The sequence below is a fragment of the Geospiza fortis genome, unplaced genomic scaffold (assembly GCF_000277835.1).
Source record: "Geospiza fortis unplaced genomic scaffold, GeoFor_1.0 scaffold603, whole genome shotgun sequence".
Lineage (NCBI taxonomy): Eukaryota > Metazoa > Chordata > Aves > Passeriformes > Thraupidae > Geospiza > Geospiza fortis.
Window position 1 is genome coordinate 890274 of NW_005054460.1, and position 14504 is coordinate 904777.

The 14504-nt window shown below is 37.3% G+C and overlaps 1 protein-coding gene across 1 annotated transcript in view; it reads right to left on the bottom strand.

Moving 5' to 3' along the window:
- Positions 1–1022: 1022 nt before the first annotated feature.
- Positions 1023–14504, bottom strand: part of HMGCLL1 (3-hydroxymethyl-3-methylglutaryl-CoA lyase like 1) — a 71692-nt gene continuing 58210 nt past the window's right edge. Inside the window, exons 8-9 of the mRNA XM_014309872.2 lie at positions 3975–4100; positions 1023–1878 (exon numbers count right to left, since the gene is read on the bottom strand). Coding sequence (XP_014165347.1) covers positions 1765–1878; positions 3975–4100 — 240 coding nt within the window. The 3' untranslated portion in view covers positions 1023–1764. The remainder of the gene's footprint in view (positions 1879–3974; positions 4101–14504) is intronic.

The following is a 14504-nucleotide window of genomic DNA, read 5'->3' on the forward strand; positions in this document are numbered from 1 at the left end:
GCTTTTTTGTGGTGATCCAACCATGCATCCAGGGCAGGTCAAGAAAATCAGGGTGTTCATACCTTCAGGAGTACTTGAAAGTCTTCTTATGAGACTCTGCAGGGAAGATTTAGTATTTTGGAATGATAGGGAAGAAATTTCTTGCCTCACCTGAACACATTTCTTTTTTTATCCTTTGACTTTTACCATGAGAAGAGTGAAACGAAGTAGCTTATATTAATTTTGACTATCATTATGGCATAAACAGAATAGGGGTGTTATATCAAATTTATAGCCTTGTGTTGCCTGGAAGGCAAGACTGACTTTCTTAAACAATGCCAATTCTAAAGTACACAACTGGCTAAAAGATCTCAGAAAAATTCACTTTGGTATTTCAAAGGCAAACCATGACTCAGCTGTTACTTGGCAGACTTGAGTTCCAGACAAAAAAATATTCAGCCTTTTTTAATGTGTTATTTTCCACTTTCTTTCAACTTACCTTTTGACAACACTTCACATTTTTGAGGAAAATTGAGAATATGGATGAAGACCACAGTCCAGGGTTTTAGATTTTCATGTCAATAGGCTATGTTCAGAAAAAATATAGATTAAAGTACACAGAGAAGTACAGACAGGTCCTACACAACCAACCAGTAAGAGTACTGAAGTTTCAGGATGAAAAACATGACAGTATTTTGATGGCTCACTTGAACATTTATATATAGGATAAGGCTCTTTGAATTTGCCCATTTGTTCATTATTGATCTAATCTACTGATTATTGAACAGTGCAGTCCATTGGCATCTTGTTGAACTAAGGCATTTAAAAGAACAGTACTATTTCAGTATCATTTTCAGTAGAGCACAAAAAAAAACTCTAAGTGGTCTCCTTTGTGTAAGCTAGTCCAGGAAAATACTATTATCCTAAAAACCTGTGATTTCTGAATGAGAATATCAATTCGTAGCCTACAGAATGACAAATCTAATTCTTTAATGAAACCTTGGATGAAAATGTAGCCCCTTCTACACCACTATGAACCTGAATGATGTTGAAAACCTTGCCAATTTTTATTTGCTTCATATAATTAGGTTTTAATAAGTTGACCAAAAAATGCAACTACAACAAATTTAACATATGTAACAAATAAGGAAACTTGCTGGAGGATTGGAAGGATCTGGCAGAGTGCCATTCACCACAATGTCTTGGAATAAGATAAAGTCATCCATAATTTAGCAGCTGTTAAACAAAATTTAAAAGAAGTTCTATTGCTAAAAAGGTCTTACAGTGATTTCAGATTTGGCTCTGTGTTCCTAACACAGTGACTTGACAAATGAAAAACGAGAATTCAGATAAATAAAACACATAATAGAATGGCCACACACAGTGTGAGATCTCATAAACTACTGAAAATATTTGTACTGTTCTGAAAGACATGTCGATTAAAATTGAACTATGTACTCACTGTTTCTACCTGGTTTTCCTGAAAATAATTAAAAATTCAATTTAAAACATGGTAAAATTTCCTGGTGTTTATACATTTCTCTCATCTGTAGAAGTACAAAGTAGAGGGTTCTGTACTACAGTCGTTTATTTCTTACTTACAAATCAGACAATTCCTGACAAGACAGTACATTACAATAACTGTTCCCATTAAAAAAAAATATATATATATCGGTTCTATTTTGTTTCTTTGATGCAATGGTTTCCTTGTTTCTTTTCCTAAAGCAAAGGTCCTTGGTCAGGGTAAATGGAAAATGTAATCAAGCTGCAAAAAAAAAAATCCATTTAATTGATAGTTCCAGTACTGAAGGAAGCTTGTGCAACCTTTGAGTTTGTTTTCTTGTTCAAAGCTGTGCAGATGAAGTTTCCAGCTTCCATCACGGCACAAAGATTTACTCCCTTAAAAAGAGGGGGAAAATGTAAAGAATAATAAATGCACATGTTGAAAATGCTTAAACTCAATGTTTTTTGCTCCAGGGTCTAATTTTTGCAAACAAAGGGCCTGATTCATGTTATAGGTCAGTAATGGGGATCAGTAAAGATACAGTGATTTACAGATAGTTACAGCTTATAGTTGTTTGGAAGGTTCTACTACTTTGAGAGTGATTTTTTGTCCCATCAGCAGTGGACCAAATACTGGAGTAATATCTTTCAACCCCAAAAGAATCTGGAATAAAGAGCTGGAATTACAACTAGAAGTTAGAAGAAAAATACAGTCTAAATATGTGCTATACTTATTTATCATCCAACACTACAAAACCTCATGCAAAAAGCATGAAAAAGGATTCAAAAAGCGAAGACTTGTGTTTTGCTATTACTATAATCTAAATTTAAAATTAAACAAAACCTAAATAAAATCACCACCAAACCAAACAAAAGAAGAAATAAGCATTTGATGGTGAGATTGTCTCCATGGGATTTGTTATCAACCTTTAGGACAAGCTGTGTTCTTGCTTGGCCACCATACTGTTAACAGATTAATCAATCTTATCAAGAAGCCTGGTACATGGTATATTTCATATAGTCCAACTATTTTTGTTTAATTGCTTCCTTTTGCTATAAGTCAGTTGGAAAGGTCAATGAGTATTTTGCCCAAGGAAAGACTATACTGAAAGCATGAGTCTAAGGTGCAGAGCAATGTAAAGTGAAATGCATGATTTCTCCGCCTTACTTCAAAGAATTGTGTTGTTTCAGAAGAATAAACATCGTTCTCATCAAGAAAAGCTACCTCAAAGTGTGTACAAGCAGTTCAAAACAGAGTCTGCTTGTACAGTGGACACTTGTGATTGAGCATTTTCTGGTAGCTGCCCTGAACTCCCTAAAAAGCAAATGAGAGCAGATAAATGCTTACAATGAACTCTGTAAGGCACTGGATATGCTTTAACAGTGCCCAGGGAATGTGCAATTCAGAAACAAGTTCTGTAATCCTTTCATGTCAAGGGACTCCACTGGCCTGTACACCACACGGAACTGCAGCCTACCAACAAGTGAATGAAAAGTTCCAGTGAGCTCCACAATAATGCAGATCTTCCTATTTCAGATATCAGGCATTTAGATTTCTTTCTGTGGTAGTTTAAATGCAAACCACATACTTTGTAGTTTTTGCAGTTCTTTATATGTTCTCCTTTGAACTTGACTCTCCATGTCCATGTGTAAATTAAATATTAAGTTACAGCCTCAGTTAGCACGAACTCATTATGCAACACATCCAGATAAATAGGGACAGACAGGAAGACCAAAGAGCACATTTATTGAAGAAGGCAGTAAATGAGTTCTAGGAATACAGAATAATTAACATGCCAGCCAGCCAGGGATACTAAATGAGTGCTCTTGAGGTGCGGATGCTCACTGGTAAAGTTCATTAAAGTGCAGCTCAGGGCATGTGAGCTGCTCTGCCCTCTCCTCCAACAACAGGACTGGTAATAAAAATGACTGTGAAGACTCCTAGCCAGTAACAGGTTCTGTACAATTTTGAAATATATTAAGTGGATATCTGAGAAATAACAATGTCTTGTGCTTGGGTGCCAAACACCACAATTTTTTTCAACTTTGAAGTCAGAAGAATTGACAACAAATTAATAATAACTATGAGCCAAATCCAAAACTGTGACAAAAGCTGAGCTCTGCTCAGTCTTTCCACTGTTGAGATGATCAGCCTTCTGTAGCAATGTCTACAGTACTGAAGTTTTTGTGGTTACTGAGACAGAGCAATGACACAAAGCAGCTGCTACTAAGTTCCTCATAGCTCCAGGTAGGAAGAAGTAGATTATTCAAATTATATTAAATACACAAACCATTTCTAGTCTAAATTGCTAATGAAGACAACATCATTCCTGTTATGTGTCAAGTTATATTAAAGCACTGACTTTGCAAAAACTTCTGTGGGCTCTGAATATTTTTGTTGTACAGCACAAGTTATTGTGAGGTACAGATCATATGTTTCCTAAAATTCTTTTTTTCCTTTAAGACTTAAGTAGAAAGTAAAAATATCTTACTGTGTTGATCCCCAGACCATTCAGCATGTATATCACATCCTCTGTGGCTACATTTCCAGTAGCACCTTTTGCATAGGGACAACCACCAAGTCCTGCAACAGATGAATCCACCACAGAAACTCCCATCTGGAAAATAACAACACAAAAATGAAGCATCAGCACAGAGTATTATTTATAATTTTTCATAAATGGCAGTCCACATGTATTAGTTACCATGCATAAAATACACATTTCTCCACAAATGGATTTGCTCCTTGGAGGAAATTCCTTATAATGGTTTTAGTCCTGACATCTTTAAAAGGTAAGACTTTTCAAACACAGGATATGGAACAAACTAATGGTCCATTCCGTGTGATTTTGGCAGATAAGATGATTGCTGTTTTATAGAAAGAGGTTTTAAGTCTTTTCTCTCTTTATCTTTCAGCTTGGTGCTTTTAAATAACCTGCATCTAATATAAAAGGTTTTCATGCAAAAAACCAGTAAATGGAAGTTCTCCATAGATATATACAGGTTGAGCTTGGAATATTTTTAAGAGAATACTTGGTGCACAGTGTTAAGCTTTCTCATTTAAACTAGACTTAAATTAAGACTTGAAAAAATACTCAGCTGTGGTAAATTAATAATTGTTTGCTTTTTGTTTTCTTCCTGCATTGAAATGTCTTCTTTCTTCTGATCCACTCAGCATATTCATGATAAAAAGTAGTAAACCAGTTACCAACTCCACCCAGGAGATAACATTACATTTCCTATGGGATAAAGTCTTCCCTAGGAGACTGATAAGGGAAGAGACAAAAAACTGAGCCAGTGACTTCCACTGATACCACTGATACTTCCATTGACCTCCACTTTAGGGAGCTCTTCTTTCTATGATTTGATGTTTAAAATAAAGCTAATAAAGCTGAAACTCGAAAGCAATTGTTTTCTGTTACAATGCGTTGGGTATGTGATCCAAGACACTGGGTCTCCCTTGTCAGAGCAGGCTCTTCAGTCTCCCCCTGCCTCTGGAGGCATTGAGGCTCTACAGATAATCAGAAGCAGGCAAGGGAATTAGGCAGAAAAATTATTAGGTCTTCAAAGACACATGGTCCTCTCTGCCTTAATAGCACTAGAGGGTTCCCTTCCCCATAGGAATAATTTAGACAGACATACACCAAAACTGTAAGACAGGTGAGGCAGACTGAAATTCAGGACGGGAGTTCCTGTGCAGAGATAAATTCTCAAAACCTTGACTTTGGGCACAGAGAGATTCAGAGGTGAAGCCATGCTTGTTACCCACATATGCAGGTCAGGAATTTGGCTTAGAGGCCTGACTGCACAGATTGGTGATCCCCCTTCTGAGGAACCTACCTATCCCTGCAGGCTCTGCTGCTCTGGGAGCCTGAGCTTCTCCTTCCCAGACATGCATACAACTAGCTGACAAGGTAAGCAAATAATCCATCCTGCACGTTGCAGTTGCTAAGTTCCCTTTCCAAATATACCTCGTAGTTAGTTTTTCAGTTCAGAAATAAACTACCCTAATGTGGGGTTTTTTTTGTACTTGCTTCTAATTTTAACAGTGCACTCCATAGTTTTATCATTGTCCATACAGCCTCTTTGGACTTCCAACATCTCTGGAGGGCAACAATAAAGAAGGAATTGTTGTCCCAGGTCTTATTCTTGGACAGAGAATATTATCTTGATCTAGGTAACTGCTCAAAGCCTGTAATAAAGACCTCAAAGGAGTCAAGGTGCATAACTGTGACAGGCAAGAGAGTACTATTTAATATTGCTCACATAATAAGGGTCTCTAAAAAGAGATACTGTACTTTAAAATACAGTAGTTTGTGACTTATGGAGTGAATCACCAAAGTGGAGGTTTCACATTTCAGTCACTTTGTGAAGGCCACCAGTCAGAAAATGTGTTATATGACACATCTGTGTCCAGTACACAGGGGATGTGCATTCACAACAGCTAGAAATTGTCTCTTTTTGCACTAGCTGCTAAGATTCATGCATTTACTCTAGAAGTCGTTGGCCCAAGCTCCACAGTGGCAGCTCTCAGCTTGCAAATGTCCATGCAGAGACACATGTTAGGCTTCTTATTGGAAAGATTTAGGGTATGGTGGAGGTCTCCAGAAAAGGGTGTCTAACAGGTGGATGTATAGTTTGATACAAGCATGATCCCACATGCCTTCTCTCTCAGTCTGATTTTAGGATTTACATCAGAAATTATTGTTTCAGAGAGGAAAAGATAAAAGAAAGTGTCTTTCATGGAGACATATGTCGTAGTCATAACTGCTAGAGCATTCTTCCTCATGCACTCATTTTTAGTAATTTTTACATGGGAATAAAATTATAGGCAAATAATGTGGTGAGGTACATCAATGCTGTTAAATTCCCAAGAAATATCAGCAGACTCAGAAACAGCTTCAGTAGTTATTATAAAATTCAGTAGTACTTATAAATAACTTCAGTAGTTATTAAAAATATAAACATTCACTTTCTAATCTCATAAAATCATCTCAATAAATTCTTCTCCTTTTGCACAAACAGGAAAAAAGTATCAACTAAATAGTATTTGGTAAAAAACAGCCAAAAAAGTCAGTAGTCTGCTCCAGTCCTCCACAGGGCACTCACTGTAAGCAAAACCAAAACCAATATCCTCCAGCATTAAAAGGTCGTGTTTTCTAAAGACATTGAATTGACACATATTAGTTCTTGATTTCCTTGTACAAACACTAGTGATGCCACTGTGATTCTGAATTTGCAGTGCAAATCTCACAGCAGCAGGGTACAGGTAGCTGATAATTGTTTGTTGAAAGTGTTGGTGACTATGGGTGGATATGGGATATCACAGCCACCCAAAGGTAACATGAAACACCTCTCTGTGTCTAACCACACCCTTGTGTTCTCAGGCAGCCTTGTCTGAGTTATTCAAAGTACCCTCACTGGAAGCTGGAATAAGCTCAGACAATTTATTTTACTGTAGATGCAAGAGCATCTAAAACCTTGATGCCTTCTGCTGACTAAGCAGTGGGAGCAGTAATTTCCACATGACACACAGTGATAATTGCTCTGTCTTTTAAATCATTGACTTTTTGGTGAAATACAAAAAAAGGAGAAGGTCTAATAATACCACCTATACATTGGTAGCATCCTTGGGGAGATGGCTTTAGCCCTAGTACAGGACATTTAATCCATTACTTCCCAGAAACACTGCATAAATACAGATTCTCTAAAATTGTATCTCTATCAAGATGTATTTGCTATTTGAACATTAAGCCACAGGTAGACAAGGTCTAAACATGGCATATATAACACAGCAATCCTGACTGATCTCCAGATCTGACAGTTCTTCAAATCAGTGGTCTTAAAATGCAGTGAGCAGGTGTTTCTCCTTTAAGATAATGTCTTTTAAAGTTCTCTTCACAATGCTTTTGAAAGGCATCTACTGCAATGTGCTGCTATTTCAGCAACAGGGTCAGCTGCATCTGTGTGCTCTTGCATGTTGTACAGACAGTTATAATTCAGTGTTTGCTGACTCAAGTGCAGAATCACTCCAGTTTATCTTCAGTGGCCCCATTCAAAAAATCCTTAAATAATCCATATTCTAAGCTCCAATCTAACAGTGCTAAAAACAGATGTTGGAAAACATCCCTCAGCAGTGCTACTAACTAATTTGGAGGTTGATATTACAGCCCAGCGTGTCCAAGCACAGAGTCTGAAATAGCACCTAATAAATAACTCCTCTGCACGTTTGAGCAGCTATGAAGCTGTTTTGGTTTTGCAGCCATTAAAAGCAAAAGGAGCTCTAAAGTAAAAGCTAAAAATTGACAAAATATGTAAAACAACGTTTTACATATTTATCCTTCATTCCTCATATACATCCTTCATCACATCTTCCATATTTGTCAGACTTTTACAGGAGATAATGAGTTTCAATCCTTTAAGCAGTCCAAGCTTGCAAAAAAATTCACTGTCAATATGATGTTTTAAAAGTCCAGAGTCTCGCTGTCACTTCCTGACAGGCACTAAATTGTGCTGACATTCATGAGAAGTTGTACTGCAGCTATTTCACAGGTTATGTCCTAAATGAGCACTCACTGAGCTGCTTCCACATGGATATGTGTGGGGGTGAACAATGGCTTCCAGGACAACTACAGTACTTCGATGTTTTTTGACACTTTTTTGATAATCACAAAATTCCTGACAGTGGTTCCTGAACACCTTCCAAACTTTATTTTTGGCTAGCTTTAGCTTACTCTCCAGAGAAGGCAGAGGACTTTTTGCTCCTGTCCTATGCTAACTTCCTAATTCCCCAATGAGAAAGCAAGGAATTAAATTCATCACCTTTGTCAAACAGCCAATTTTAACAGGAAACCATTATTGCCAGTGAATAATAAATGCTTCATGTTTCTCAGTTTGCTTTACTAGCTCCCCATAACTTCTTGTTGGGACAGTCAGTCTCCTTCCTTACTGATCTTTAAACCTGGTCTGTCTGGCAGAAGTTTAACTTTGTTTCTCTCTTTAAAATGGCAAGGTCAGCATCAGTAACTCCAGGAAAGTATGTGGTATAAATCAGAAGCTCTAAATCAGGTCTTTCATAAATTTGGCTTCTTCTAAACTATGAGATTTTGAAAGCATAATATCAAGGATACAAGGTATGCATTAAAGAGGAAAAGATTTGTGCCACAAAGTCAAGGGGCCACAGGGCTGTGAAGCTCAGTGCCCAGTGCCTTAAAGATAGGGGCATGTAGATACTGCAAAGAGTGGCTGCATTAGTTCAGTTTTTGCTCAAGGAAGGCAGCAGGCAGGGAGGAAGAAGTAGGATATGTCAGGTCAAAAGCTGCCCACACAAAAGGCAGTACAGGACTAATGCTATTTAACCCTGCAGCCCAGTCAGTGCTGAGCTGGCACTCTTGGAATGGTGGCTTCTGCCATATTACTGTGTCTCTCTGGCATCAGTCTGCTACCCATCACTACATGGTATGTCACTGGCAGAAACACCCTCTCCTGCAGAGAGACGCAGAATTAACCAGAGAATTAATCAGACACAGAAATGACTATGCAATGCTTTGTAAGGTTCAGTGGCTACAAAGACCCTTCCTTAATTTACATTGTCAAGTTGTTTAATACCAAAGCTTGCCATTCTCCTGTATTTCAATATAATAAATGTATGCAAATAAATATTATTTCGGTATTCAAGAAATTAAAAGCATAATTTTCTATGTATAAGGCAATAAAATGGGATAACACCTCTCTGTGGAAACCTGTGAAAGTTATCTGCATTTCCTTCCTGCTTCTCTGCTTTTGCTAAGGTTAAAAAACTGCTAAAAAACATCACAAATCTGCTTTTGACTTAACACCATCCCTACTGACCACAGGGTGTCACTGTAACATTAAAATATCTAATTTCCAAGTTCACGTCATTTGAAAATTAATACATTCATTGGGGGGAAAGAAATCCCTTTCTTCCAAAACATATTGAGATGCAAGCAATTTGTGGGCAGACGTGCCACATAAAATAGGTTAATACTGCATTACTTTAACTCATTGTACACATCTTTTCATATTGCTACTGACACATTTATTATAAGCAAAGCTGGCAATGACATCTAGAGTTAAAGTTCGCTAACACTTTCCGTCATAAGGCCCCACTTTCAGTTGTTTATTACTTTGTCAGCCATTAACTGCTGGAACTTATATTTTCCATACCTTGTCTCTGCCTCAGACTGGATTGTTTTGAAAGTTTCAGTGAAAAATGGGCTTGGCCACTTCCGGGAACAAGTTTTGGGGAAGAAAAACACTCTGTTACATTAATATTCAATAAGTTTTACATTACTTTCTTGGAGATATTTTTGTAGCTTTGCAGTCTCAAGTTTGGCACAGAAGTGATACTGATCTTAAGAGATCCCAGTCTGGACTTGGTTACAAGCTTAGGGAAGTTCCACCTTATTTACCACCTTATTGTCAGGAACTGGTCAGCCTGGGAGTTAAAATGCCCAAGGGTCAAGAGAGCAGCAGCTGACCATGATTTTTTTTCTTAATCTCAACCAAGAATTGTGAAGCAATTTTTCTGAGCCTGAGTTGGAATATCTGTGTCCCTGACTGACAATGCAACACCTGCACAAAAAGCCTGAGCAGTGAGGTCTGTGTTGCAGATCTGGTTCTTCAGAAAACATTCATGGATGTTTAGGGGGAATCAGTTCCATTCAACATGAGACTGGTTTTGAGATTTTGGAATGCTAATAAAAATCCTGCGCCATAAGACAATTAATGAAGCAGATGTTCACAAATCATTATTTTTATTGCCTATGAAGGCTGACTGTGCTCCTTTTAGGAATATGTGCACTCTTATATTTAAAAACACTGGGGTTTGCTGGTGTGGGGCTGTGCTCAACTCCAGCTCTCCCTTGCTAAGGATCACAAAGCTGCAGGGGGAGCAGGAGGCACGCCAAGATCTTGTTGGAACCCATGAAGATGCAATGATCATCAAAACAGAAAGTGACTTTCCAGTCTCCCTTCCTTCCCTCCTCAGGCAAGCCAGGGCATTGCCAGATGCTGCTGCTGACTCAAAGTAAGCAGCTACTGCTCAGGATGCTCTTCAGCAGAAGTTGCTGCTCTCAAGCAAACCTGTGATGTTTTAACACTTTATCTGCTTACTAAGTCATTAAATAACCTGATCTATAAACACAAGGTATTTTTTCTATAGACAAAAGTTTGAACACAGTCAGGAGACCAATGAAATAGGTAGGGAAGAGAAGATAATAATCTTGGGATCCGGAGGGAAAGGGGAAACTAGACAGAAAAGGCAAAGGGGAGCTTTGGGGTAGGCTGGGATATAACTGTCCAGTCCAGAGATACATAAGCTGTGCCAGGTTGCCTGTGCCCTATGTATCATCAGGTACCAACAAGGTGTTTCTCATATGCTACATGCCACTGTAAATGAATAAAAATAAACTAGAAAATAAACAGAGGGCTTTGAATGGACAAGGGAGAAAAATGATTGCTTAACTCTATGGTAAAGTTACTTAGGGTAGCTTTGGGAGAGGATAATGTAACTGGAACTGGACAAAGAATGCTCGGAGCTGCTGACTGTTATGGTCCAATGAATAAAGAAAAAAAATATCCACTTACTTCCATGGGTGGCTCACAGAGGATAAGCTGAGTAGACACATACCCACTAAATAAAATGGCTGAATTTTCATAATATGGGGCATCAGCTGAGAATGAGTTGAATGAAGGACAGAACAGGTAAAAATCAATGTTTGAGATGCAGGCTGCAAGCAGTGCACTGCTCTGTGAACCACAATACTGAAAAGGGCAGAGGACTACTATGAAGAATCAGGGAAAGGCACTGATTTGAAAGGTCTAGTATTTGAAGTACACATGGCAAATGTGGAACATGTGAATCTATCAAAGAAAACAGCAAATCTGACCCAAGCATGGCAGCATTTGAAAAGGCCCCTTTTTTCCTACATTCAGAGATCACATAATGAAGTTGATCTGTCATATGTACCCCTCTTACCCTATCTGTACCATAGAAAGAAACTACAAATTCTTCCAATCTTGTTTTTTTGTCCTCACTAGCTTCTGCCAACTCCCAACCCTTCCAGTTTCTGAAGACCAATCTGTGTTGAGTCACTCTTCAGCTTAAGCTGGGTGACCAAATTAATTGCTCCTGAGGTGTAATTTCTCTCACTTCTTATAACCAGAACACTTGCAGCACTATGCACTAAGTGGCAGTGGACGCTACCTTGTACCAATATGAGCAAACAAAATAGATTGATGACAGAAAACATCTCTTGTTTTAAAATGAATTTGCAGTAATGAGAGCATTTATAAAAACACAGGGAAAGTAGAGCAGAACTATTTTCATTCCACAGTACCACTATCATATATCAGCATCAGGGTATCTAAAGGACTAAAATACCAGCATTTAAAATATCATCTGACTTGACTTCAGCCTGAGCCTTCATTGTTACAATTTTTCTTATTATTTTAGAATGTACTACAAGGATATGTAGAATTTTGAATCCTAGTTTGGTCTTCACATAATCCATAGTATCTTTTGCATTTTGTATTAATGCGTAATAGATGCTTTGTACTTGGAATACACAATATATTTTTATAGCAGTTATTTTCTAATGCAAGAGATTCCTTTTCTCATTTCTGGAGATAAATCTCACAACAGAAATGAACAATTGTGCATCCTACTCAAGCTGAACACATATGTATCTCCATCATTCACTATTACACCATATTAGATTTAGACTCAACAAAAAATAATCGGTACACTTAATGCTGCTAAATAAAACCTGCACTTTTTATTCAGACTTAACTATTATTTCAAATCTCTCTTAATTCTATTTTCAGAATCCCCTCAGTGAAACAATACTTTATTCTACTTTAGCATGCGGGATGTACGGAGGTTCAGAGACTCTGCTCACCAATTCATTGACAAATCACACTCAGCATAAAGAAAGGTGGATTTCCAAGATGTATGGTAAACTAACCTTATCAAAAACTCCTGGCATTCTTTACATCTTCTGGATTGCACAGGTGCACATCCATCTTCTCTCATATATGGAAAATAAGAACTGCATCCTCCATTGAAATGCTTTTAACTTATTTACAGCTAGACTGGAGACAATATTTATCATCACAAAGTATAAAGCCAAATGTCCTTTTTCTTCAGGAGCACCAAAGATTAACAGATTAGAATGTTTTCCACATGTCCACTTTACTGTCAAGAGAATATTAAAGAAGTTTTCCAGCTTCCGCAGCTCAGCCAGATGTCAATGGATCCCACAGTGAAGCAAAATTGGCAGAGTAGCCTTCTCATGACCCCGGCATTGTTTTATCAAGGATCAGTTTAAAAGTATAAAGGGCCCATTTCTTGCTGAGATCTGTAATGTTTTTCAGCCCTTTTCCCCTGCAATTACACAAAAGTGCTGACTTTGTTGAACTACTGATATGCAGTAGTATTTCTTATGACTTCTCTCACACTGTGCTGTAATTGCTGTTTATGTTGGCACAAGAAAAGTACCACGTCTTGTTTCCACTGTACATTTCCGGACTCTGGTTTCAGTAACATCAGTGGAGGATATTGTACTGGGCATATGTTTTGTTGTGTAAACATTAACTGGTAATTTACCCTGTCAATCTCCACAGCATGGCTTCTAATGACCAGAGGTTGAGGAGCTTCAGATGGACATTTTACAAAATATTTACAGCAGCTATCCTGCTTCTTTTTTTTCTTCTTCACTGCTATTTGTGTTTTGAAAATCATTGCAAGAGTAAAACACTCCATCAAATGGAGTAAACAACTCCATCAAATGCCATAAAACAAAACCCGAAACCAAATGTATTCATTCTTGTGCACCTCATTCTCTAGAGTAACTAAAGACATTTCCCAACTAGTTAAGAAAAAATCATGGCAATATTACAGTAAACATGATAGTATAGTAAAGTACCAGATATTTCTGTTTGCTTGCAATTTGATTTTTCACTTTATTTTTTTTAAACAAGGAAAAAAACCTTATATTGGCATTTTTTCCTAAAATTCATTCTTCTAAATAGCCTGTGAACTTGTAAATGGCTGTGCACATCCTTATTTTATTCAAGACTCAGACAAATGTACTTAACAAATGGGACCACTTAGGTCTTGTTAGAAAATCTACGGCAAAATTCAGAACCAAGGAGCAATCTCCCTTTAAGAGCTATGGAATATATGTTTTAGTCATTCATCTGTATAATTTCAAGGAAGTAGCACTTTATATTTTGTACAAAAAATACAGTGTCTTGAGTAGAATTCCAGGATGGGAATCATTCCAGTAACAATAATTACAGCAACATGGGCAAAGAAGATGCAATCACATAGGGCAGTTTTTGTCCACTCTAGGGAGAGAGAATTTTTATTTCAAATAAAATTTTCATCACAATTTTCATTATAATGCGAGAAACTTTTTTTTAAGTGTGATAGTTTCTTATCATCTACTGTTCTATTATAATTGGATCAACTTTATAATGTTCATCACATTACAGTACCCTAGCATGTTACACTGCCTCCCCTTCAAATACATTGATTAATTAAGTGGTGGCATTAAGGTGGGAAGCCATGAAATATAAAAAAGGCCTTGAAAATTTTCTCTTTTTCTGATGGAAGTTCCTTTTTATAAAAAGACATCTGTAATTGTCTATCCAATGTATCTGCCAGCAGTACAGCCAGAACACTTCTTTTGTTTAAAAAGCCATTCAACTTAGCACCTTGTATTTTGCTATCGATGCATATTATATTGCTCTGCTAAATCTACTTCTATTTTGTTTACTTGGCTTATTCTTTAGAGGAAAAATACTCCATCAAGTTAAAAATTATTTCCTATTCTTGCAGTTCTTAGTGCAAAAAAAATGTAACTGCTATGAACATTGGAGAAAAAAAAATATTTCCCTAAGTGTTTACTTTATGCATTTGAATAAACTCTGTTAAGCAAATCACAACATTTGCCTCTGGCAATGTTACCACATATCATTTGCACTAAGCAACAAAG